General features: G+C 35.8%; 1 protein-coding gene across 23 annotated transcripts in view; it reads left to right on the top strand.

Annotated features, from left to right (window-relative positions):
* The window catches only part of SOX5 (SRY-box transcription factor 5), a 997,462-nt gene that overhangs the window by 959,155 nt on the left and 12,840 nt on the right, over window positions 1-25,467 (top strand). For all 23 annotated transcript variants that reach the window (XM_038577063.1, XM_038577060.1, XM_038577061.1 and 20 more), the window contains 2 exons: window positions 6,341-6,486; window positions 22,765-22,873. In XM_038577063.1, the coding sequence (XP_038432991.1) occupies window positions 6,341-6,486; window positions 22,765-22,873 (255 nt within the window). The remainder of the gene's footprint in view (window positions 1-6,340; window positions 6,487-22,764; window positions 22,874-25,467) is intronic.

Here is a 25,467-nt window from a genome sequence, read left to right as displayed (position 1 = left end):
TTAACAAAATAACCCATAGATTTGCATTTTTATCATATGAGGATTTTTACTTCAGCATTCCAGGGATTAAGTATGACAAAATATTTTAGAAAGGCAAGAATGTATTTAGTGACATTTATCATCTGACTTTCTCCACGACTAAAACTTCTCTTATTTTTTTTTTCCTGAAAAATCCCTTCACCACATACACATCTCTCATATATTCCAAGGACTCGAGGCCACTACGATTTACTTTTCTCTTTTCAGCAAATGCAGATGTTGAAAGCTGAAACTGTAATGAGTAATAATGTAGTTGGATAAAAGCTGTGCACATTAATGGTGTTGTAAAGGTCACCCCTGAAAGAAGAATTAATGTGTTATGCCATTAATAAACCAAGGAAAACTGTGAACTAAAAGATAACTTAAGTTATCGCTAATAACATGGGCTCTTTGCTATATATCTATTAGCTACAAATATAGAAAGTGAGTTTTTGAGGTTGGTGACCAATATTACAGCGTATTCTGTAAAAATGCCTTTGATATGGTATGCAAAGCATAGGTTGCTCCAAAAGAAAGGGGATTCTTAAAAGGTTTGAATAGTTCAGAAGAATGATGGATAAGTTTAGAATCTTTTGCCCAAATATTATCTTTCTTTTATTGGCCTTTTTCACCTATGTTGTACATATGTATAATACTTTAAACATTTTAAAAGCATTTTTAATCTATTTCTCAGTGAAGCTAATTTTAGACTTATAGACCCTGAAATAGATAGTCGAGATATCTATATCATCCAGTCAATACTTGTTATTTTACAGATAAGGAACCAAGGCCTAAGGAGGCTAAACGCTTACCCAGGGATTCTAAGTAAGTTTCTATCACAGGGTAGACAGTTCTGTGACTCTATGTTTATTTCCTCTGTTTTAATTTCAAGAAAACGACTTTCCACGAAGACCTAGTAACTTGCCCAAACTCATAGCCAGCAGAGGGTGAGGCCATAGGATTCATGGTCTCTGGTTGGCATGCTCTGTTTTCAGCTGTTGCCTGTTGGTAGGCTCTCCACGTTAGATGTTCTTCTTAGTCATTTATCTAGCTTTTCACTCATTCATCGAATAAATGGGTATTAAATATCTTCTCTATGCCATGCATTTTGCAGAACGGTGAGCAGTTGGAAGTCTTGGAGAGAGACTTTAGATGCCTCCAGCCTTGTACTGTTTAGTCTTTGGAAGAATCTAGAATGTGTTATTCTTACCCTTTATTCTTGAGAAACATTAACACATAAGAAGTAAAACTTTCCTGAGCAAATATAGTAGACTTACATTGGTTCAATAGAATGAAGGAAAAAAATTTTCCAGTTCATTAATTTGGTACTTTATTTGTATAACTTGCTAATTTAAAATACAATGACATAAAGGAGGATATTACCTTGAAGTTTCATTATTAGTTTACAATTTTAATCAGAAAAGCTTCTATGAGGGTAGGTTATCAAACAAAAATATTGTAAGAGTTTAATAGAAAGCCAGTGGATTGTCAGGGAGTTGAGGGTATTATTCAACATCTGGCAATTAACATTTGCATAGCACTTCACAATTTACAAATTGCTTTCACATTTATAATCTAATTAATTCTTGTGAGTTTTCACAGATGAAGAAATGGCTATATATCAGGGTGCCAAAAATTTGATGATGATAAGTGACCTCAACAATAGAAAAAAATTAATATTTGTGGAAAATAACTTGAAACACATGTGTGCTTACTTTTACTTCTAGCTGAAAAGTCCTATGTAAAATAAATATGTAGTAAATAAGAATTTGTATTGCCTGCATAGCATCTGTTAAATCTGTGAGTTTAATAAATCTGTGTCATTATGGCACAGGTTTCCATCAATGTGATGACATAGATAATAACTTGGAATTACAAAGATAGATACTTTCAACTTAGAAATATGTGTTTATACCTTCAACAGACCCTGTCATGGACCAAAGGAATAAAAGATTGAAAATTTTAAAATGCCCTCCAGTAATTCAAATATTGGTGTGAAAGACAAACTTAGACAAATGGAAGGCAATGTGACAGTAAAAGCATATATAAGGTTCTGCAGGAGCATAGAGATGAGAAGTTCTAATGTTGCCAAGGAGCATGCCTGGGGTATATCAGGGAAGTCCTTACAGAAGGGGTGACGTTTGCATAAAGTCCCAAACACATCAGAAAGAAAGAGTATTTCAGTAAGAGTAAAGTTTGGGAGACAGAAATGGGAGTGGGAGGAGGCAGGCCTTTGCTGGGAATAGGAATTTTGAGAATTTTGTTGGTAGTGATTAAGAAGACACACCAAAGCATAAAAAAATCAAACTGTGGTGAATTTAACAAGGTTACAGAATCTTGCAAATTTCTTACACCTGCATTTCCCAAATTCCATTTGAAGTGCTAACAGGAAGCCATATTGACCATTGCCTTCCCACTTCCCTCTTAAGATTGAGGCTCACCAAAACTTGCCTAAGCACATATCCACCTTCCAATTCTATCTTATGATGCAGTTGGTGCCTAAATATATAATTAAGGCTAAATAAAATGTATCAAGTGATCATTTGGGGGGTATATAGGGTGATTCCCTTTCATCAAACCTCTATACCAAGAAATTATATCCCTTCACAGATTTTATCATTATGGTCAAAGCCATACAGTAAGACTGCTGAGGGTGAGCAAATAGAGAAAATGAAAGAGAAAAGAAAAGAAAGGAATTAACATTTTCTACTGCCTCCTCAGGTACCAAATGTTATCTACTCCTTCATAAGATATATTTTGTTTAATTCTTCCATCAACCTGACATTCATTTTATAGTTGATGAGAATGGAAATTCAATGAAATTATGTGTTCTAGTTTGGCACATATCACACTTCCCAAGAAATAGAAACCCAGACCCACCTGAATCCAATGCCTAAATCCTACCTATTTCACTATGCCATTTTATAAATAAATTGACAGTGAATAAGTTTCATGGACCACTTATTATGCAAGACTGTATTAACTCATTTATGTTATCTGGTGAATGCTATCTCTATTTAACCAATAAGATAATTGAGATTTAAAAAGGTAAAAATCACATGTACAATTTATATAGCTTATAAGTGGCAAAGTTATTATTTTAATTCAGGCATGTCCAGCTCCAAAATGCAATTTTTTTTCTGAAGATCGTAACCTTGGACCAAATCTAAGGAGGAGATGAACACCAGATCCAGACAAGGATATGAAGATGGAGGAGGCAGAGAGGAAGGGGGACCCCAGGTTATGATGAGAAACAAGGAAGAAAGGAGTATCTATAATGAGAGGATTGTTAGTGAGGTCATTCTGCAAGCCATGGCAAGTGTCCCTTGGATTTGACAACTTAAAAGAGCAAAGGCACAGAAACAAAATTGTAGCAGAAATGAAAGGGCAAAGAAGTAATGGGAGAGTATGATTAGAATCTTAGAAGATAAAGAGAGAGACAGTTGGAAAGAGAGCAACACAAAGTTGAAAGAGAAACTTATTTGCTTGTCTCAGGTGGAGAAACTTACTTACAAATTGCTTGTCTCAGGTGGAGAAACTTACGTACAATAGAGATGGTGAGGAAGTTCAGATATGGATGACATAAATATGAAAGAGAATGACCAATGGAGATGTATAGAAATCTAGAGCATGAGTTTAGGGTATTTGCCTTGAATAAAAGTAGAGGCACCATTTTCATTGAAGCAGGAGGGGGCCATGGGCAAAAATGAAGACAGATTTGAAGCTCGCAGGAGGTAGGAGTCAGGGTGGGAGTAGGGCAGGAAGGTGAAAGCTCAGCTTTATTGGTCTTTCCACAATCAGAGGTGAAGCCATTTGCCAAGAGAGGGAATCAGCATGATTGGTAATTTGATGACTGTGATGAGAATAAAATGTAAAGAATAGGCAAAGAGTCCTATTATTATTCAACTCTGTAATATATAAATGCCTTTAATATTTAAGATTTCATACAGCATTTTAACTGAAATTCAAGAGTCTCTAAAAGCAAGAAGGTTTATTTTAAAGTGGACGCTTATTTCCACCTGCATAGGAACACACACCTCAAACTGGAAATAGACATTACAGAACATATGTCTGTCAGTTGTTCACCCCCATATGATTTGCATCCCTTTTGCATCTATATTAATCATTTTTCCTGCACAATGTTATCTTGGCAGCACCTAAAAACAAAAAGAATTCATACTTTAGCTCAATGCTATGTGCCAAACCATTTCAAAATGTGTTTGTTCTGTGAAGAAGCTAAATAGATGGCAAAAATGCATGATGCCAGGTTGTACATATACAGGGGTTAGAGCATAGGACAATCAGGCTGATCCTCTTAAGATCTTTTACTAAAGGAACATAAACTGAGACCATCACTGTCCTTTAAGAGCTCTATTTCTTTCTCGAGTAGCAGTGTTCACAAACAGAATAATCAAGAATAATATATTAAGAAGGTTGTTCATGAGAACCAAGACAGGATATTGAGGATAATATAAGGTTAAAAACAACCATAATTTAAACATTAACCCTAAAGGCTTGACCTAGGTCTAAATAGTTGTTTACGATTTATATTGTATTTATAATGAGCAAGGATGTTTTGTTCTTTGAATACGTTCCAATGAATTTCGCTCTGAAAAGCAAAACACATAGTGGCTCTCAAGGCTCTTCTTTGTGTCTCCTACACTGGAACTTGTCTTTCTGTCTCAAGGAGATCAGAGGATGAAGTCTAGTCTGTGCATAGCAAGGGGGTTGGGGGGAGAGCATGGATCATTTCAAAACCCTCCAGCACTGAAGCACTGCACTAATCTGACATCAACTTCTTCAATAGAAATGTCTAAGCAGCAAGAAAGTATTCTATGTTTTTTGGCAATCAACAGATCAGATAGAAGAGTCTAGCAATACGACGAGGATGTGTAATCTGAAATGATTAGACAAGGCTCTTTAGTACCAGAACATTCATAATTGAGACAAAGAAAGAGTATTAATAACACTTTCCTAACACGGCAGTTAGCCATTTTATATTTCCTTTCTTTAATCTTAGTGTTTTTCAACAAATCATGGGATTTAATAGCGTGTTTTGGCAGATTAGAGGATTTATGGCCCAGATGTTTTTTGTTCTAAAAATGGATTAGGGTGTAAAGTTTGCTGGAATCCATGGAACATGTTGAGGCAAGCCGGTCATTTTATGTGTGATTAGTGCCTGCCTTCTGTCTCACAGTCCCTCCATCTGTCACAATTCACCAATGGATCTGGTTAGATTTAGCCTCATGTCACAAACAAGTCCCTTTTCTGGGCAATTGCATATTATAGATTCAGTTTATGCCATTTTATGCCCTAGTTAAAAGATAGGGAGAGTGAAAGATGATATATTAGCTTTCTTTTCAATATTTACGAAACAGTCTTTTCCCATCGGTACTCTACCCTGAAGTCCTGTGGGTGATCATAATAATGTGTATCAAATAAATAAATGACCAGTGTTAAAATTAAGTTAAAAATTAGTTTTGCTCCTTACACCTGTGATTCTTTAAAAGAAAAATTTTGACAAATTTTTTTTTTTCTTTACTCACTCTGGATTGTGGAGCTGTAGATGCAAGTTGGCCATTTGACCATCTTATTAAGAGTGTGAATTAAGTGTGACTGTAGTTTTCAGGAGCCACAGTTTCCTACCATACAACTCGCAGGTGCTTGGTTACATTCTGCGCTTGAAATTTAGCCCATAACTCTTACAAGTTTGTAATCATAGCAGACCACTGCCACCTGTGGTTTACTTCTCCATCAGTGGATTTCGAGGGGAACGAGCTTCTTTCACTTAGTTAATAATGATGTGTTCTTTCTGTATATAACAACCGTAACAGTGCAATACGCAAACTCTAAACTGACCTTTCTAATACAATGAGAATGTCAATAATCAGAGTGATAATGATCAATACCTCTATCCTATGTTAGCATTCAAATGAGCCTTACGTGAAAAAAAAAAGCCAGATAGGTTTCATTTTTGCACTACAAAATACAAAATGACAAAAGTTCATTTGAAAATGAATTATAAATTTATAAAATAAATTACATTTTAAATTTCTCTCCAAGCATGTGGAAACAACCATATTTCACTTCAGTATTACATTTGCATCACAGATGCTTGGCACTGCGTTCATGTATGACTGTGTGAAGCAGGCATTAACGATTACTCATTCATTCATTCATTTTAGACAAATGAAATCGAGAAATTATTATATGCCAGACGCCAGTCATTATCCAAAAAAAAGACGTGATTTTTTTTCTGGTTGAAGGTTAACCTATTCACACATTTGTACAAAACATAGCCTTTGTTCTGTCACACCCTCAGGTTATTTAAATGACCATGATGCTGTCACCAAGGCCATCCAAGAAGCTCGGCAAATGAAGGAGCAGCTCCGACGGGAACAACAGGTGCTTGATGGGAAGGTGGCTGTTGTGAATAGTCTAGGTCTCAATAACTGCCGGACAGAAAAGGTTAGTTCATAAAATAACTGACTTTCCAAAACTACTTAAATTGCCTAAATGCTGTTTTTCTTTGTTTTCTCATTTTCTCACCACCTCAGAATGATGGTTCTCCCTCCCTTTTTCCCCCTCTCTCAGTACCGAAATCTTCATGCCCATCCTAATCAAAACCATCTGGAAATGAGAAGAGTTATAATTCTCTTCTATCCATCTCCAGACCTTATTGATAATTAATATCCCCCTTTCTGCCATCAGTTTGCATTAAAGTGGAATGGCATTTGAAATATCGGAGTCTGAGTGAAAGTTTTGCTTTACAGAGATGCTTAACTTGTATTTGGGGATGAGCTGGATTTGAAAATGCTGAATCTTCTTTAATCAGCATAAGCTTGGATGATACCCATGCTCATAGCCTAAGTAACTAGGATCCTGAAGCTGTCATAATATGTTTCCACTGCAAAGCACTGTCAAGTTTTAGATGACTGCACAATTGGAAATTTTGACTTTATTATAAAACAAAATGTGCTCTTTAAAACTTGGACATTGTTATTATACGTAAGGCCAGTGAAACTTCTGAATTTATCTTAGATGTAATCATTCCAAACACTTTTGTCTAAGCTACATTGTATTTTACTCAGAAAAAAATATTATGTCATTATAAAAAGCTCAGAGTGATGTACTTATCTTGGTCATATTTGATATTTCTGATTTGAAATTTTAAGATGTGACTGAGTCTTGTTTTTCCAATCCTGTAGCTAGGGAGATAAAGTAAATAGGAGAACAAAAATGATCAGCTACTTAGCAATAACTTGAAAGTTAGCCATCATGGAAAGCTTGCGAGTCAAACAGGATTGTCCAGAATGAGCAGATTGCTCATTTGATAGATCGCTGGCTTCCCTGGCTTTGTATGGAATTTGATGTGCAATCTCTAAGAAGCTCACAACCTGCATAGTGAAGGTGAAATCTACGTGGAATCCTGTCACAACCCTGGTCCAAACATGGGTCAAAAGGATGGAAAAATGACTTCAATTCTGCTCTGTACCTAGAGGAGAAAGGAAAGCATGGTTAGGTGTACATCTCTGGTAATCACACAACATAAGAAGAGCGACACTGGTACGGGGAGAAGGACACAAAATTTTTCTAGCTAAGCACCAGAAGGGAAGGGGAAAAGCAAAGTGACAGCTCTAAGAAGGAATGATAGCAAGCATAAAGGAATTTATATTCAAATATTTAAACATTCTTGAAAGGATGCTTGAACAGAAATTCCTTTTCTCTGCTCCCCATGTAGAAATGAGTTTAACACTCAGCCAGATGCTAATGCAAAGTGACTCAAGCTATTCCTCGCAAGCATAGCTAAATTGCCGTTATTTGTTAAGCGCATTGAATTCAGCTGTGGATATAGCAGTTGGTTGCATTCAGCAAGCATCTGTACCCTTTTTTTTTTTTTAATCCTCCAAAGCAGAGACAACTCTACCTATCCCCTCCCTCTCCTCCCCTGTGCTGGCTGGGAATTGTCAAGTGACAACCGACCAAATCCTTTTGGACAGGAAGCCTTCATCCTGAGTTCTATATACTTGCAAAACAGGCCTTGTGGTTGGATCAGGGAGCCCATTAAAAGCACTTTGATGGTATGGAAATTCATCTTCATGAAGCTCCTAGGCCCCTAAGCAGCATGCTGTTTAGCTGTGGTTACAGATCACTCATTCAGATCGGAGGGCAATAATTGTGCTGACGGCTTGTAAGGCAATGGAAGTACATAAAATAATCCTGGGCCCTCCACCATGGCACTGCGAGTTAATCTTCTCTAATACAGATCAGCTGTTGTTCTAACACATGACTTTATGCCGGCTCCAGTGACTGCTCAGCCTTTTGATTAAGTACCAGGAGTGGAACCATCTGCATTCACTTTACTCCATAGTTGTCCATTGTTAGGGGACTTTATTTCCACTTCTTGTTCCACCTCCACAATCATACTTTCTTTCTCTGATTAGCACCTTCTCTATTTGTGTTGCACGAGTGAGAATTGACTCTTATTGAACACTACTGCCTACAGTTCCCCTTTCTCTTTTGTAGCATTATAACCTTTTAGAAACCTATTTTTTGAGTCATACTTGCCAAAATCTGTTGGCCAGTTAAGATGTCTTCATTCTCAAAAAGGCTGTCATTCCCAAATCTCTTCACCATGCACTTTCAATGCAGTTGAGTTATATCACCAACTACAGTTTTATATTTTCATGGGTTTTTAAGTGAAAATCTTAAAATACAGAAGTGAAACAGTTCCATTATTGTAACAGTATGACAAACTTCTGTAAGGTGAAAGTAAATATTTTCAGCAGAAGGATCTGAATGACACCTTGATACCTGACAATGAAAGTGTGATTTTGAAGCTGAGAAGTAGGTATTAACTGTGGTTGCCTTTTTCTGTTGAACTAGCTTGGGTGTCATTTCTGTAATATGGATGATTGATTTATGTGCAACTCATGGGAATGAGATAATGTCAAATTTATATCCTTTAATTAACACCTGCTATGTAGGAGGGGTGGTATAGTGAGCTTGAGATACTGTATTGAATGAGAAAGTGTGCCCTTTGCCTTTATAAAGTATATAGCTTAAATCAAATTATTTTGACTGTTAACCATGGCCTCTATGTGTGTAAGCCTACTTGTAAGAAGTGAATAAAGACCCCACCCATTTTGCTTAGCATATCAGAACATTTCTATACCTGAGTTGACAAAGGTGGCTGCTTATTCTTCCACATAAAGTGACATCACTATGCCTATTGTGTTGTTTTTCTCCTAATACCTACCGTTTTCATAGATTTTTATAATTGCTCAACTTTATCCATAGCCAGAGCATAGGTAGATCAGTAGTTGGTTTGAAATTTTGCTTTCATTTGAAAGACATAAACAGAAGATATGATAAATTTTTTGTACTCTATCACATCATTCAAATACCAAAAAAAGAACATTTCTCTCACTAAGACAATACTCCCAGATTCCTAAACCCAGAAAGTATGTGAGGTGTAAGGATAGCTGGGGTGAAGAGGGGTGGAGGAGTAGGGGTGTGGGTGGCAGATAAAAGAAAAAAAAAAAAACATATAGAAAAGAACTGGGAGAAAGGAAAGGGGAAAAGAGAAAAAAAACCAGCCTGGTGCTTCCCATTGGTCTGAGGTCTGAGAGGTGATAGCATGACCTGAGATCCCTGGGTTGGAATCCTGTAGCAGAGATTTGTTTTCTTGAGTACATAAACCTTATACATAGTAACTTTTCTCCAGATTTCAAATGACCAACATGGTTGTCCCAAGTAGAAAGTCTTAATTCTGAAAAGCTGTAATTGGTAGTAAAAACAATTAGAGGTGTGAAGATAGGGACAAATGTTTTCTAGTAATGTGCACCAAAACACATAATGAAAGTCATTTTTACTAAAACACATTTTAATTGAAGACTTCTAAAAGATTTCTCATTTTTTTACTTTTCTTGGAAGTGTTTCAACATACCCAAAAACTGTGTATGTCAGGTTTCTTGGAAACTCTGGGACACAGTGTTATTTATAATTGTCATTTCAGGTTAATTATAGTCTGATTGCATATTCCGATAATGTTATCTTTCATCACATAGCTCTTCACAGATTAGTGTTATGGATGAATAAAAAATCTTCTCAGGTAGGAAGAATCAGAAAGACCCTCATACATTTAGTTTGTAAAAACCACCCATTTGTTTCATTAACACCCACCTGGCATAATCTTGGCCGTATGACCGACTGCATACTCAGGTTCTGACCTTATGTTTGAAGGTAGCCATAGTTTGGAAATCATAAAGTCCTCAGTTTTTGTATCAGTTTTTCCTGATACCACCAGGCAGTACTAATTTAATAGAGACCAGTACATTTGACCAAAATGTGGTATAGACCAGAAGTTTCCTTGCTTATTTCCCTCACCCCCAGTGGAATGATTTCCATGTATTTGTTAAACATGTATTTCATTACATGCATCAGGATATCTAAATACAATAGCTTCAACAGATAATGATTAATTTTTAGCACATAATGAAGTTTTGTAGAAGGCAATTGGCATTAATTTATCATCTCAGAGATATCATGATTGAAATCTTCATGATTCTCTTAGCTTTTCCTTTAGGGTCTTCAAATGTTGCTGTACCTACAACTATGCCATGAAGGCAGGCCACCTGGGGAAGGAGAAGCAATTTTCTCTTTGCTATTTTCAATCCTCTTTCACATAGTGTCTTCTTCATTCACATAGGGATGTTCACTGCACCCCTCACGCAGACTTCCATAAATATCTCATTTGAATAGAAATGGGTTGACTGCATACCTTTAAGAGAATTAGTGGCCAGAGGAAGGGAACCTGCCTTAGGTTGATCATGAATTATATTTTGGGACTGAATTAGAAAGACCTTAGTCTATACTCCTGGAGATCAAGAGATATCTTAAAATCAAAGATTATCTGCAGAGAAGAAAAAGACCAGAATGGCTATCGAGTAAAAAAAGGTCATAGTAGGCCACAGCTGCATGATAAAAATGATATCGAAGCTCTCAAATATTTTCTTCATGAAACTGGCTTGTTTTGATTGTGTTATACTCCTCGTCATCTATCTAGCTACTTTTATTTTTGCACTATTACAAGTCTGTGGCCTTATACCTTGTCTGTGGTTCTTAAAGAATTAAATCACACATAAGCATGTACACACACACACATATACACACACACATACACCCTTGGGTGACAGGTTAAACCAATGAATGTGTGTTCGCACATATGTTTCTACATGTTAAAGCCAACTTCTGTACTGCTTTCATATATAAAACAGATGTCACTCACAAAAATAAACATGCAGATGTGTGCATTTATTTTTTTAAGGTAGAGAACTTATCCACCACATAAACATTAATTGCCTACAGTGTACTTGAAATCCAAATGCCTACACATGCTATGAATTCCTCTATTACAGCAAGTAAGAATTCCTGGCAAAATGCCTTACTTTTCCTTCTGTGGTTCAGTGAAAATTCATGTCTGATTTCCACAGAATAAGGTGAAAATTTAGAGAATCATAGGTATATTTTAAACCATAATTTATTCAATAATGATAGCAGTTTCTCTTTTTACTTGTCAGTCATACTCATAGGAAGCCTTACCAATACTACATAGACTAATTTGTAAACAGAGGTTAATTTTTATTAGTCTGGCACTTAGAAACTCTTCCACTACAACCTCCTCTCTTTCTGCTATTGTCAACCTCTTTCTTTCCCTTTAACAGAGTGCCAAACATGAAATGACAGTGACCAATGTTGACTTAATGTGGATGTTTAATAATGAAAAAAAGTGTGTCAGTCCCAGCATTAGTTACAAATGGCAGTAAGTGTATCGGATGGCAGCCCTGTAATAATTTTACATCCATCATTCTTTCCTGATGCTTCGCTGGCCATCTGATGGATGGGGCCAGCAGTGTTAACTCTTCAGAAACTGACACAGTGTATCTAGTTCAGCATTATCTAACACATGCTCCTTCCCTTAGATAAGGACAAGGCATGTGAGGAATTGTGAATTACGGGTTTCGCTTTGAAAAAGTGAATATGAAGGAACTCATGCCTCTGCATTCAGGGAAAGACACTACAATTAATTAATGATTTATGGATGGCTTTTGTAGATGTTGCCTTTAGCCAAAATGAATTAGAGAAGTCAAATTAGAACTAGATATTTCAATGGTTAGAGGAAAAAATTCATGAAGGAGAAAGGCATGTTAGGTAAATCCTTTGGGAGAAAGTGAGATAGATCATTGCAGCTCAGTGACAAAGCAGGAGCTTTTTTTGGGGGGGGAAGGTTGTGTGTGAACATGCATGTGTGATTTTTAAAAAGCCCCCAGTCTGCTGGTTGGAAGTTGTCTAGGAAAAACTACAGTAACACAAATTATTAATGTTGCTTCTTTATAAAAGTGCGTATATGTTATTTTTTAATCTCTACATTTACATATTAATTATTCCATGACTTTAAAAGATACACAAAAAAATCTGATGTTGAATGCTTGCCTTTTTATTATTAGAGACTCTCTACTCTGAAAATTTATATAAAATGGAAGGGAACTGCTTTCTAGGCAACTGATTATTAGGAAATCTAGACCAGCTTTCTACGTGCAAGTTGGCATTTGATCCTTAGGTTTTCTTTTCTTTTGTTTTTCATTCATAAAACCTTCTTAATTCTGAGTGTCTTAGCTAGGGAACACTTCTTATGGGACAGGAAGGGAGAGGAAAACCCCTTAGTGAATATTATCAGCACAGAGCAGCCAGTTTTCAAAGACCATGACAAAAAGGCAAATAGGTATTATGTCATCACCCATCCATCACTCTATATGTCAGCCTTTCAATAATTCCAATCGACATTCTCGACAGGCTGGTGCAAGTTAAAGGGGGTGTTTGTTTCTAGAAATTGAGTATGGGCTGTCTATAGCCTTTTGTTCCAGATGGTTTTCTTCTGTGTCTTTTCATTTCTTTCTTTTTCTTTCTTTTCTTTTTGGGGGTATTTAATTGAAATACATGCCGAGTTTGCAGACTGCAAAGATCAGAGCTGTTTTCGTCCAGCAGTGGTAACTATGCATTAAACATTTTGATTTGTTTGAGCTTGAAGTTTAGTCCTTTTTTGCCATTTGCTTCATGGAGTTTGTGTATATTTACAGCCTCTGCATTTAATGGCCACATGCCTTATTTTCACAGATGGCCAGTGGAAGACTTTTTCTTTCTCTTAGTATAGCCCGCTTTCAGTTTTGCTACATTTGTCACAGTGCCACTACTTGCAGCTAGCAAGTGCCCACGCTTGGTGGGGAGCAATTATGGTGTGAGTTTTTAAGGAGCTTTTTAAAGGTTTTTTTTTCCAGTAAACTTTTTATGGTTTAATTTTCAAGCCTAGAAAAGCTGTGCATGTTTTCAAACAGAGAGTCTTGTGTTCTTTACATCATTCTGGTAGAGGGGTTAGTGCAGGATGGTCCAATAAAATGAGACACACGGGGCATGCCAAATTGGGCTTTCGGATAGACACCCACAGGCCTCTCTGATGATTGAAATTGTCTATTCATTTAAAGACATGAGGATATGCCACAATAGTATTCCTGAAAAAAGCAAGTTTGAAAACACCATGTAGAGAGTGATCTAGATATTTTTCAAGTCTATTTCTATGTTACATAGATAAAACACTAGAAGAATAGTATAGGATAGTTATGTCAAGGTGATAGGATTATAAATTGACATGCATGTGCCCACATTTCTGATTTTTCTAAATTTCCTATAAGTAAAATAAGAATCACTTTTGTTGTTGGACCAAAAGTATTCTCTTCAAACACCTGATCTATTAAGAATGGTCTTTCCTTTTCTTCTCCCATGTTCCTTTCCTCAGCCCCAAGATCGAATAGCTGCCTTTAAGACAACTAAACATTAAAGCACTAAAATAATTACAGACATTTGCTTTTCAGTTATCCTCTTATATATGCTAGATGTGATGAATCCCCTTTTGTCATTTATTGCAAACTACTTGAGCAATATGGATTAAAAATTTTGAGGAAAATATTCCAAATTTGCCATGTATTTCAAAGGGTCTCATTGAACCTTTCCAAGCTTACTGCTCCTCCTTGTTTACAAATGAGAAAGACTTGCTTATGGATCATAGGAATAATAATGGCTATTGCTATTTATTTTGTGCTTACCCTTTTCAAAGTGATTTCATATTAGCCTTCAACCTTGTACTTTGATAAGAGCAGAACAGGATCCTATCTTTTCTTTTAAAAAATAAAAATGAGATTTGAGAAGATTACAGGAATTCCAGTGGGAGATCTGTTTTTAAGCCAAAGTCTTGTGGCTTGGAGTTCAGTCTCTTTTCTAATGGACCGTGCTGATGAAGTTTAAGAAAGTACTCAGTGCCTGATGATTAGCTTGTGCCCCAGCATTGGTCACATGTAGGATTCAGTAGAGTCTTGAGGCTTTCTTACAAAAATCTCATTTAAGCAATAACCATCTCCGTGATTTGTACATCGTTCTTCCCATTCTTTGTTTTTGCTGGTCTGCTCCCTTCCTAGATCTCTCTTTCTTCACCACACAACCACTAACCCAGCCACTTCACTAAAGGATGAGCAAGGAAAACAAAACAAATGTGCTCAACCTTATTTGTTTTGCTTCTTGTAAGCAGTGCTGATAAAACATGTGAAGTTTTAGCTGTTGATTAATTGGAGAGTCTAAATATCTATTCAAATCCATGTATTTCTGTCCCTTCCCTTAAAACAACCATGGATAATTGAAAAGTGAACTATAACTCTGATGTGCCTGTTTCTATTCATCAGATCCAGCATTTCTGAACCAAGCCATGACTCTTCAAGATAGTCCAATTATATTTATTTAACTGAGGTAACTACTGGCTACTGAGGCTACATTCATAAGAATGCTAACAGTTTTGTAGCTTTTATTCCATGAGAAGGAAAATTAAAGAGAAAAATTCTATACATTTCCGTAGCTCAATGACTGAGTTACCCATTGTTTATAGAACAATTAACATCAGACAATATTCAAGTTTTGTGTTTACATCTATGCAGCCCTCCCACCTACCGGACATCCTGCGTTGGTTGTGAATTCTATTGTTTTTCTTTGTTGGCCGCCTGTTTTTCTCACGTTAACCCTTTTGATTTAACTCAGTGTGCACAGTATCTGTATCTGCCCTGCTTTGAAATATAACAAGGTCTTTTTTTAGACTTCGGTTGAATGCTGACCACATAACACAAACATTTGAAAACTCAGGTCTTAGTTTTTTCTTTGCCTGTCTTCCCTTTCCTTGGGTACACACCATAAGCACCACTGTGACAAATAAGCCAAGACCAGTATTTTGCCATGACACTATTCATGTGTACCTTCTTTGTGACTGATCTGTTTTCTACAGATTCCTTTGAGTGGCTTTTTTGTGCATTAATCCTCCAGGCCTCAGTGACTTCTTCCTGTTCCTGGCGGTGGTTTTCTGTTTTAAGGACTAAATTAGTAATGTGGAATTTGGGCATATAACTGTGTCTTTCACAAAGTACCTGAATCTGTGACTCTGATTGTCTGTGAGGATTTGACAGTCTCTTCACAAAATACATCTCAATAACTATGTTTTTTCACAATTTGAAATATCTTCCTTGACTTTAAGAAAACGATATGGAATCGTCAGTTATGAATGGAGTGCCCTTACGCTTTAAAACTTAAAAATTTTTGAGAAAACTGTCTTTTATGATAGAAAATATATATAGTTTTATACACTGGTCAAAATCTTTTAGTTTTATGTTAGGAAGTGTCCAGTAAAGTAGGACATAGATTTGCAGGTTTGAAAGACAATGAAAAGGGCCTTGAATTTCCTCTTCAATATTTTTAATATGCCAGACAGGTCGTCATATGTTGAATACTTGAAAATTTTCAGAGAGGGGAAATTTTTTACATTTCGAGGCAGTTCATTTAATGGACAGACACCTCTGACTATTACACAACTCTTTGTGGTTTGTTACATTTCACCTGATAACTTACAGCCATTGGTCAGCATTGTATATCTTGACTTTATATGGCCAAATGCTATCCCCTTTTTCACAAATAACAGGGCTTAATTCTTTTTTTAAATAAGTTCATTCTTAAGATCTTTGAAGATTGGTGCTTTTTACCCAGTTTTCCCATCTCCTTTCTTTTTCAAGGTCCTATGCAATTTTTCTATCATGACAATAAGGATATTGATAGGAACATAATCCAAAGCTTGAGTTAAGTCCAAAACATTATAGCCATTGAATACCCCTGGACTGCCTTACATTTCCTATAGAAAAATAAACTAAGGTCATTACAATATTGTTTTTGTTAATGAATCCATACTGGCTTTTTGCTGACCCTACATCCTCTGCTAAGTGCTCTTAGATAATTTTTGTAACCATCAGCTCTGTCTTTTCTGGAACATATATTACATGCTCAGGTCATTGTTCCTCAAGTTCCTCTCTTTCATAAATTAGAATTAATTGCCATTAACTTTCTAATAGTTCCCCTACTTTAAAATCAGTTTTTTAGGGATGCCTGGGTGGCTCAGTGGTCAAGTGGCTGCCTTTGGTTCAGGTCATGATCCCGGGTTCCTGGGATCAAGTCCCACATCAGGCTTCTTGTGAGGAGCCTGCTTTTCTCTTTACCTATGTCTCTGCCTCTGTCTCTGTGTCTCTCATGAGTAAATTAAAAATTTTAAATAAAATAAAATAAATTCTTTAAAAATCATAGATAGGGAGTCATCAATTTTATGTACAATTCATGCTACTATCTTGGAAAATTATTCATCTGGATGAAGACTTGAATTCATAGAAACTATGTGTTTCCTTCAAAACCATTTCATCTATCTTCAACTTCACAATACTTTTTAAGAAAACATGATCTGCCAGTACATTTCAATTTGACCAGATTGCCTGAGGAAACTAAGTTTCTAAGAAATTTAGGTGAAATTATGCTTCAGAAAACACTTCCTGAAGGTGGTTACCAAATTTCATAAAAGGAAATTAGATTGTGGAACAAAATTATGTGCTCTAATTCATGATTTTCTCCACTAGGGGAATATCTGGATTTTTAAAAAGAAGACATCAAGATTAGATAAGGATGATTTTGTAGATGACTAGACCAGAGGCCATTTATAGACCTTTCCAACCCCTTCGCTCCCATATCTCTATGACTGATTCTCTGATGGAAAATATTCCCAAGGGATACCAAATTTCAGAGTACCAATGTGTCTAGAAATATTCTAATAGATACATTTGCATTTGACCAGAGTAAAATTAGTCAATGATTTCTTCAACTTGGGTTTTTGTTAGTCTTGAAGGGAAGAGTGTGTGTGTGTGTGTGTGTGTGTGTGTAGGTGTCTGTGTGTGTGTGTGTGAAAGAGAGAGAAAATATATTTGTATATAATTTATATACAATTTACAAGAAAGCCTTTTCTCCTATTTGTGCTGTTATATTATGTAAGTGGATGGTTATTTTTTAGAAAATGGCATTCTCAATAAGCAAGGGTGGAACCAAGAAGTTGAGGGGATAGACATATGCATTATTTCTTTGTATTTTGCTTATGCTGATGAGAAAAATATCCAACTGATAAATCATTATGACATTATAAATAATCTTTCATCTTCTTTGGTGGTCTGTGAGGTTCACATAATTGGAGGGTTAAAAACCTTTTTTGTTTCATTCTTCCTCCCGTGTCATTAGTATAGAAGTAGACCATAAAAAAGTACAGCCAGAAGGGGTTTAACTGTTACTGAGTCAACATTTGACAGTCACACTCTATTCTGTCATTTCATGCATGTGCTTTTTATGAGTTTTATAGCTTTGTGAGCTTTATTTCAGGGATGTCCATTATGATAGCTGATCCACAGCCCATCTCTCTTTGTGTATATGTGTCTGCTGGGGAGCAAAGCTCATCACTTACACGGATCCCAATTTCAAGGAGTAACAGAGGAACCATTTCCTTGTGCATTGTTTAATCTGGGATTAGGTAACTAAGGAAATATCTACCTCCTCTAAAACAGAGTTTTTGTGTGTTTTTTGTTTTATTTTGTTTTGTCTGCTCTATGAAGTATCAACACAGGATGTTCGCTTGAACCTTTATAAACAGTGAATTTTTAGTTATTTTCTGTATATGTTGAAGTAATGGAATAGGAGAAGTTTTCAATTTAAGTATGTACTAGACCTGTAAACCATCATGCTGGACATCAAATGGAAAATGAAAAGATTAAATACATTGTTGTAGATGACAGATAAGAGAAATGAAAAAAATATCTCAACAATTTTTGGAGTTGTTAGCAAAATTCTCCTTTTGAATGCATATTTGTTCACTACTCTAGCCATAGGGGAAAAAAGGTCATAACCATGGCAAGTTATTTAACACTGAGATTGAGCTAACTATTCCTGTAATTCATATATGTTAGGAAGAATCTTTACTTTTTCAATTTCCCTCATTGCCTTTTTCCCCTGATATTAAAAGCATAGATATCTTGATTTTTTTTTAAGTTGATGAGAATCTATCACTATATTTAAACCCCATTTACAAACTAGGATTCTGGGACTCAGGGAGGATAATTGTCTAAAGTAACATAGCTAATACATATAACAGAGTTTGGTTAAGGATTTTTCTGATCCCCAAACCCATTATTTCCTTACGGGTCATTTTCTATATTTTCAAATATATCCTCTTCTCATTAATTCTTATGGTCTTTTGCCATCCATTCAGAATGTACAGATCTTTACTGACTACTTCTAATCAACTCATTGCTTACATCTCTAGATATTTCTTGGCTTTCCTTGTTGATTTCCACCATAGCTTGGTGTCATGCACAAACAATACATGTGTTGTTTTCAAATCAACTGAATAAGCCCCAGAGCCTAAGACCAGCTGCCAAATTGCCTATGTGAATATTAGCACAGTAATAATACTTCTTTAAACGCTGGGTTTTAGAATCATTTTTTGACCCCCAAGATATGTATGATCTAAGACATTGTTTTCTTCTGTAGATGAGATACAACCCATTTGGATCCTAGTTCCAGTTGACATAGGACCAGAAGATTTGTCAAGTAAAAATAGACTTAACCTAACATTACCCCTTGATCTCAATAACCTACAGTATTGTATAAGATTTGATTAGCCAGGTAGGAGTCCTCATTCTAAAGGAAATCTTATTGTTATCCGATTGCTAATTTGTATTCAAGAGAGAAAGCGTACAGGTAATCTTTTTGATCCTTATTTATAAATTATGAAGACTCTTTCACTTTGACTACTTTGTAGTAATTAAAATGTTTGTACCCTCTACTCTGAGGTTACTCAGAGCATTTCAGAGTTTTAGCAATAATTTCTTTGAATGTGCCTATATTGGTTTTATTTTTGTTTTATTTATGATAGAAAAATGGTAGAGGAGAGAAAATCAGTGATTCTGCCAGTTTCAGATCAGCATTTGGATAGTATTGAAGAGCAGTAAAGTAAAAATGCTATATGGGATTTGTGCTGAAGAACAGTGATCTTAAAGTGGGGGCATAAGGTGTTCTCTTTCTGTACAAATTCTTAAAATGTATTTTTTATTGGAGCCAGATGTGACTAAGATTCTAAATTGGTAAAAAAAAAAAAAAAAACTATCACTTGTGCCCATCAGCATTTTATCTGCTTCCCCAAATTCAGTTTCTTAAGTGTTTCCCATTTTCAGCATCTTCCCATGTACCCCCTTTCTATCTGATATCAAACTGCACTCATTTTGCTTCTGCTGCCTCTATTCATTCATTCATTCATTCATTCATTAAGAGGGGAGGGATAAGAGAGGAGGGGTAGAGGAAGAAAGAGAGAGAGAATCTCAAGCAGGCTCTAAGGCTAGTGCAGAGCCCTATGCAGGCAGAGCTCCATCTCACAACCCTTAGATCATGATGTGAGCTGATATCAAGAGTTGGACACTTAATCCATTGAACAACCTAGGCGCCCTCAGGTACCTCTATTTAGAAAAGGTTAATTTAATTATAGGAGCTTTGAGAATCAAAATATTACCTTTTTTTAGTAATGTTGGCACATTTGGAAAGAGGCTTTCAGTAAAGATTTAATCCAAGGAACAGAATCTTCAGTGGTTGAATTTTAGACATGATAGTGCATAAGTGGACTTTTTGGGGAAGGGGACAGCCAGGGATGGTGGAACTGGAAGGAGTAGTATCAGAGGAATCTTCTCAAGGTACCAGCATTCATGCTTTATAACATTTGGCTGATTTTTTTCTCCTCCTATATACCTAAATAGATTGAATTTAAAGTTTTGAGAACTATTTTTAAATTCAACTCATTCTTATGATGTTTCAGTATATTATCTAAACTCCTATCCACATAAAGATTTATATATACCCCTGTACATAAGAACTAAATATACACTTTTATTTGCTATAAAATCAATATTAATATGAGATTATATGGTAATTATTTGCCACAGGACCATTGTATTTTTATATACTGTATATTTACCATATAACCACTTAGGTTTTAGTATAGCCCCCTTACCTCAATTCCTTCTGATCTTCTGAATTTATTGTCCTCAAGGGTTTTTAAAATGTGCCAATGTTACCATTTTTATTTACATGCTGTTGTAAGATGTTTTAATTAAAGGCACACACCACAAACCCTCTAATTCCTTCAGTCACATCCCATTTCCCTGTTCACGTATCTGAGAATCAGCTCTGCAAAGGATCACAAAAACAGTGCAGCTTACCCTGTTGACTTCCGCTGTCTCCCACCCATAGACTCTTGGGAAGTATTGTCAATTCCATTTTGGGTAATTAATTAAATAATTTTATTATACTGTGTACCTTAGGGGTAGATAATTGGAGGTTACTTACTGTAAAAACTCATGGTTAGTTTCCTGACCTCATTTGCTAATTTTAGCCTCTTGGTAAGATGGCACTAGATTCATACAGCTGAACTCAGAACCTTAGAGGTCACTCAACATCTTGTCCTCTTTCTACTCCAATTGCCTTCATTTTGCTTTTTCTTCTGAAAAGACTGCTTCAGAATGGAAAACTCTCTCTAAAATATATAGCATTATTGCCTTATACACAAATCAAAACCTGAGAGGCAATCCATACCTAGAACATTCCCCCAAAAATAGTTAAGTCTTCATTGACTGGAGACTATCATATCATGTTGATGGAATGTGTGGTTTTTTGTTTATTTTTAATGTAACTGTCTTCTATTTTAACAGCTACATTTACTATAAAGAGTCTGTTAAGCTGGTGTCCTTGATGCTCCTGTTCTCAGCTGAATATATACAGCAGACTCTCTCAGGAAAAGAAATCCAGAGCATATAAAGCAGCTGAAAATATCAATTTCACACAAACTAATTGAATCATATCCTACATTTTTAAATATGTAATTTATTTCAGCTTAGTACTATGTAATCCTGTAGAACAAGAGTTGATATCAACTATTTTGTTTCAAATTTCCCTGCTGTGTTTTATACTAATTGACAATTAAATATTTTTTTACTAAATCATGTACAGACTTTGATGAATAGGAGCTCCAAAGCCACTAAATTGAGAGAATTTTTTATCTAGTACATACAATTGTAATACTGACAAAGATTTTGCAGAAATAAAGCATGTACTATATTAAGAATATCAATACCCTAATGGTTCTTGGTGGGAACATTAATTGGGCCCTTTACCTGTAATACAATTATCTTAAATAGTTGATTATTTTCTGTGAACATTTTATTGTGTCAATAGCTATCCTGCAGTATATGTGGTTCATTTGTACAGTTCATGATGGTGTTCCTCAGAAAATGAAGTAAATGATTATAAAACAACTTGAGAAAATTTTATGAAATCCAATAGATGCTTTTCTTAAAACTATTTTGGAACCAAGTCATCCTCAGAGCCATGATGGAAAGTGTTAGAAAAAGCTGTAAACCTTTCATTGTATGCTTTTTCTTGTCATAAAATCACCCAATTACTTAATTGGAAATAGTTTAATATCTCATGTGGTTTAAATTGGGTGTTATATTTTCCTTGAAAATAATTTAGTTTGTAATGCCATATTCTCCATGAATTCAAATGATACACTGCATGCTTTTAAATGACTTGATGTCTTTGCAGATCTAATTTTGGTGTATTTGTATCTCAAATAATTCGCCAACTCAATATTTTGGCTTAGCAATCCAAATCAAATTGTGGTCCAAGTAGCAGGCACTCACATCGAATGTACAGAGACTTGACAAGCAATTAGCAATGAATATTTAAACGTCTTCATTACCCTTGCATGAGGAATGCAGATGGCATTTAGGGAGGTGGCAACCAGAGGGCACTACTATGAATTATGTTTCTATCAGTTGGTCACCTGACTATTGGAAGACTTTCTCTGGGCCCCATGCCACTCCTATACTTCTACTGTCTGGCTAAAATTAAAGGCATTCCAAATGTTGTAAAACAGGTTGCTTTCATGAAATTTCTCTGCACATTTTATGATTTAGGAAGATTGTCTCCAAGGATCCCAGCATATATACCCCTTAGGCGTACCAAACCCAAATGCCAAGACTGTACTGGGGATTCTAAGAATCAGAATTCCTTCAGAAACCCTGCTGATCATTTGCTTCAATTACCTCAGCATAATGTGCTGAATGTGCAAAGGTGAATAAATCAACATTCTGTCCCTCCCAGAAGCTAATGTATTATATATGGCCCAAGAAAAAAATGTCTTTGAATAATTATAATTTCCAGATTGAGCTCTCATTATAAATTTCTTTTTTTAAGGAAAAAACAACACTGGAGAGTCTGACTCAGCAACTGGCAGTTAAACAGAATGAAGAAGGAAAATTTAGCCATGCCATGATGGATTTCAACATGAGTGGAGATTCTGATGGTTTGTGAAAATTGTTCATATATATTCCAATAGTGTGCAGAAGTGTCAATTTAGTGCCAGTTAAAACTACTAAAAAGTATATATGATAGCCACCTTTACCTGATCATTACAATAAGTGCTCACATGTACTGAGCAGTTCCCACGTGCCAAGCAATCTGCTGAGTGCTTTGCATAAATCATCTCATTAATTTCTAGCACAACCTGTGAGATAAATACTATTACAAACAAAGAGATTAACCCCTGGGAGTTTTGAATCATTTTTCTCCAAGATAACAGGGCTGTAAGTACTAGAGGCAGGTCTTGGATTCAAGATGGCATGATTCTGAAGCAAATACTCTTAGATACTCTTTTCAAGCTTTAATTTGTCAAACTCTGACCAAAATCCAACACTAAATGGACATTTTCAGGATGTATATATATGTATATATATACATTTGCATTTTGGAACCCTTCACTCTTACACTGTCTACTATACAATCAAGTGTCCTCCCTCCCCTTTATAACCCAACTAAAATGCCAGTTCACAGCCTCATGCTTTCTTTACATGCCTCGAGAGTTCTGTTGTCTGCATCATTTCTGAACCTCCTAAACATCCCCAATGACAACCAATTAAATTGACACTCTAATTTTAATAACACAGCAAAGAGAGAAAAAGAAGAAAGCACTATTCCTGGGAACTTCCCTCTAGTGTCAAGTGCTGTACAGGCATTTTGAGAGCACTGTCCTCAAATTTGTTACTATTGTAGAGAGTTCCCTGCATATAGAAAAGACTGCACCAGAGCAAACCATTAGGAAGCATACTTTAGGGCAGAGATTGCCTTGAATTCCCCAGAATACATAGTTGTCTATTCTGTGCCTTGGGCCAATTCCGCTTTTAAGTCCAGTTCTGTCCTAGCCAAGAGGCTAGCCAAATTTGAGCATTTAGCCAGATAATTTTATCAAAACTGAATTTTATTCAGTTGGATATCCAACAAAAGTCAGTGTTTTCCTGGCCTGTTGGATCCAAACATTTACTTCTATCTTCTTCCTCACTTGGCTAAGATAAACCTGGCCTAAGTACACATAAAGAGCTTGTTTAGCTTTGATGAAGTTGCCTAATGTTCATTTTATTGCTTATGTTGCTGTAAGGTGTAAGAACAAGAAAAAGCAGATGTGCAAATGATCATTTGCTAGTTACAACCTCATTCTAGAAAGATGTTGCCATATATTAGCACTCATTTTTGTCAATAAAAAGACAATTACCGGTAATAACACATTTCATAAATTTTAAGTTGTATTAGCATGATAAAATATACCCATAGTAATCAGCATTAAAACATCAAGATTTTGTTGCTGTTATTTGTTAAATTCAGTCATGCTTGTATGCAAATATTTTCCAATCTTCATCAGACCAAAGAGCATACTATGAATGAGAAATAATGTGAAACTCCACCAACAGGTATGCCGTGTTCTTGTTTGCTGCTCTAGAGGTCTTTAGGTCCAGGTTATTTTGGTTGATTCCCATTCCTTCTAATTGAGAAAAGACAGGAAGAGAGATATGAGGGAAGAAAGAAAAAGCAGCACTTTTATTAATGATACAACCTCTAGAAATCCCAAATTGTTTCAAAATTTTATATGCTACCAAAAGAATACACCTCTTCCATATTTCCTTATGACACCCCTGGAAAACTTAGTATCACAGTTCTGTGTTTCTCGCTGCTCCTCTTGGTCTTCTTTGCCTAAACTCAGGTATCTCTGGAAGCTGTTTACTCTGGTGAAACTATTCACAAAGTCACGTGAAGCCTAGAGGGGCGAAGGAAGCTCCCAAGGGTTCCACTGTGGCTCTTGGTCATGTTTTATCATCATGAGTCTTGCAAACCAGAATGGAACTTACAGTGGGTCCCTTTGCATAACTTTAGACACTAGGGAGAAAATTCAGGGAAATAAATATATTATTTGTTTCCCCTAAATATGAGGCTGTGAACTTCTTAGGAAACCATAGTAGTGTAACTGTTCTTTTTTTTTTTTTTTTTTCCCTACCATTTTTAGATACCTTCTGGGGAGTAGGCTATCATTAATGTGTCAGCATAGTTCATGCATTTATTAGCACAAAATTGCCAGGAAAAGCCAAACACGTTACAGAAGAATTTCTATATTGCATTTTAACCTCAAATTTTTATTCAGCAGCATTTTTGTTTATGTTACTTCAGGAGAGAAAATGGACATGGCTACTGTTCTGGCTGTCTTTAGGTAGCAGAGATATATCCTTACCTGTGGTCATCCATCATGCCAAACAGATTAGCGTTTCACAATTTTATGAAATCCTTCATCTATTTAATATTTCTATGGTACCAGAATGCCTATTGGTATGCCCCAACTATTCTCTTTCCAATTTGCGTCAAAGATTACATATTCAAGTTTCTTGTGTCCTCTTAAAAATTGATGGTGACACAGTCCATAATCCATTGAATAAAAGGAAAAATATATTAGAAATGGATTAAAAATGCAGATCTGACAATTGCCACTATAGGGCTTATCATAAAAACTTCATAAACAAGCATTCTGTCTCAAGAACCAAAAGTACTCTTATCAGATGTACTTTTTATGTTTATATT

This window comes from Canis lupus, chromosome 27 (assembly GCF_011100685.1).
Source record: "Canis lupus familiaris isolate Mischka breed German Shepherd chromosome 27, alternate assembly UU_Cfam_GSD_1.0, whole genome shotgun sequence".
NCBI classification, from domain to species: Eukaryota; Metazoa; Chordata; class Mammalia; order Carnivora; family Canidae; genus Canis; species Canis lupus.
Note: the sequence above shows the minus strand (reverse complement) of the source record. Positions and strands in the feature narration are given on the sequence as shown.